The sequence below is a fragment of the Mus pahari genome, chromosome 23, assembly GCF_900095145.1.
Source record: "Mus pahari chromosome 23, PAHARI_EIJ_v1.1, whole genome shotgun sequence".
Classification (NCBI taxonomy): domain Eukaryota; kingdom Metazoa; phylum Chordata; class Mammalia; order Rodentia; family Muridae; genus Mus; species Mus pahari.
In genome coordinates this window covers 27,845,102-27,846,169 of record NC_034612.1, presented here as the reverse complement: position 1 = coordinate 27,846,169, position 1,068 = coordinate 27,845,102, and the positions used below count along the sequence as shown (strand labels likewise).

General features: G+C 52.9%; 1 protein-coding gene across 1 annotated transcript in view; it reads left to right on the top strand.

Moving 5' to 3' along the window:
- The first annotated feature begins 12 nt into the window (after positions 1-12).
- Nyap1 (neuronal tyrosine phosphorylated phosphoinositide-3-kinase adaptor 1) overlaps positions 13-1,068 on the top strand; it is a 9,153-nt gene continuing 8,097 nt past the window's right edge. The window contains exon 1 of the mRNA XM_029533882.1: positions 13-574. Within this exon, the coding sequence (XP_029389742.1) occupies positions 507-574 (68 nt within the window). The 5' untranslated portion in view covers positions 13-506. The remainder of the gene's footprint in view (positions 575-1,068) is intronic.

Genomic DNA, 1,068 nt, shown 5'->3' with positions numbered 1-1,068 from the left:
TGTGTGTGTGTGTGTGTGTTGTTCCTGGGTTTGTGTTTACCTGTGCCCCTTTATGTCTGTCCCTATTTGTAGATATGTCTGTGGCCTGTGGTGTGTCTAAATATGCTGTGTCCCTACAGAGTTGCTTGTGAAGTCTGTCTGCCTGTGGTGGTTCGGGATATATTTACACAGAATGGGAATCTGTGCCAACCCGATCGCTCGGTGTCTGTGGCTCCAAACACCTTTGTCAGGGTGTGTGATTCTGGACAGACACACTTCTATGGCTGGCTGGCTGGGAGGGGTCCCCTAAACTGTACGGGATATTCTGTGCCTGTGTTTCCTTTTCTGAAGACCCAAATCACGTCTCTGCTCCTTTTTCTCTTTCATCCCTCCCTTCCCCAACCATATCTTCTTTTTTCTCTCCACCTGTTCCCTTTATCAAGTGGATCCGGGACCCAGGGAGGGCCGCCCCCCGGGCCTGGTGGCATTAAGCAGGGCCCCTCAGCCCCCACCTCTTGCCCCACGACATGAACCTTCTCTACCGAAAAACCAAGCTGGAGTGGAGACAGCACAAAGAAGAGGAGGCCAAACGGAGGTAAGGCTGAGCCCTCGACTGTCCCACCCACCGCCTGTTGCACCAGACCTGCCCCTTTTGCTTAGCCACAGCCCTTCTCGGGGGCCCACCAGCTTTGTCATCAAAGAGAGTTCTTTCCCCAGATTTTCTGTTCAGCGTAGAATGGGCTGCAGATGCACTTGCTTGGTGCCTGCCCTGTTCCTGGCTTCTTGGGAGAGGCTATAGCAAGGGGAATGACTTCCAGCTTAAAGAACCTTAGCGGCTTGTCCCCATGCCTAAGGGCCCAAGTCCCTCCTGCCTGACTCTCTTTTTTTCTGTTATTTTGAGACTGGCTGCTAGCTTTCCCTTGTCACCTGACCTTGGAAAGGGCAGGCAGGCCCTACCATCCTCAGAGAAAGGGTCATTTTAGGGACCTCGAAGAGCACTCATGTAATCCCATACCAGTGTCCTGTTGGGAGGAGGGCACGACTAAATGACAGGTGTGTGTGTGTGTGTGTGTGTGTGTGTGTGTGTGT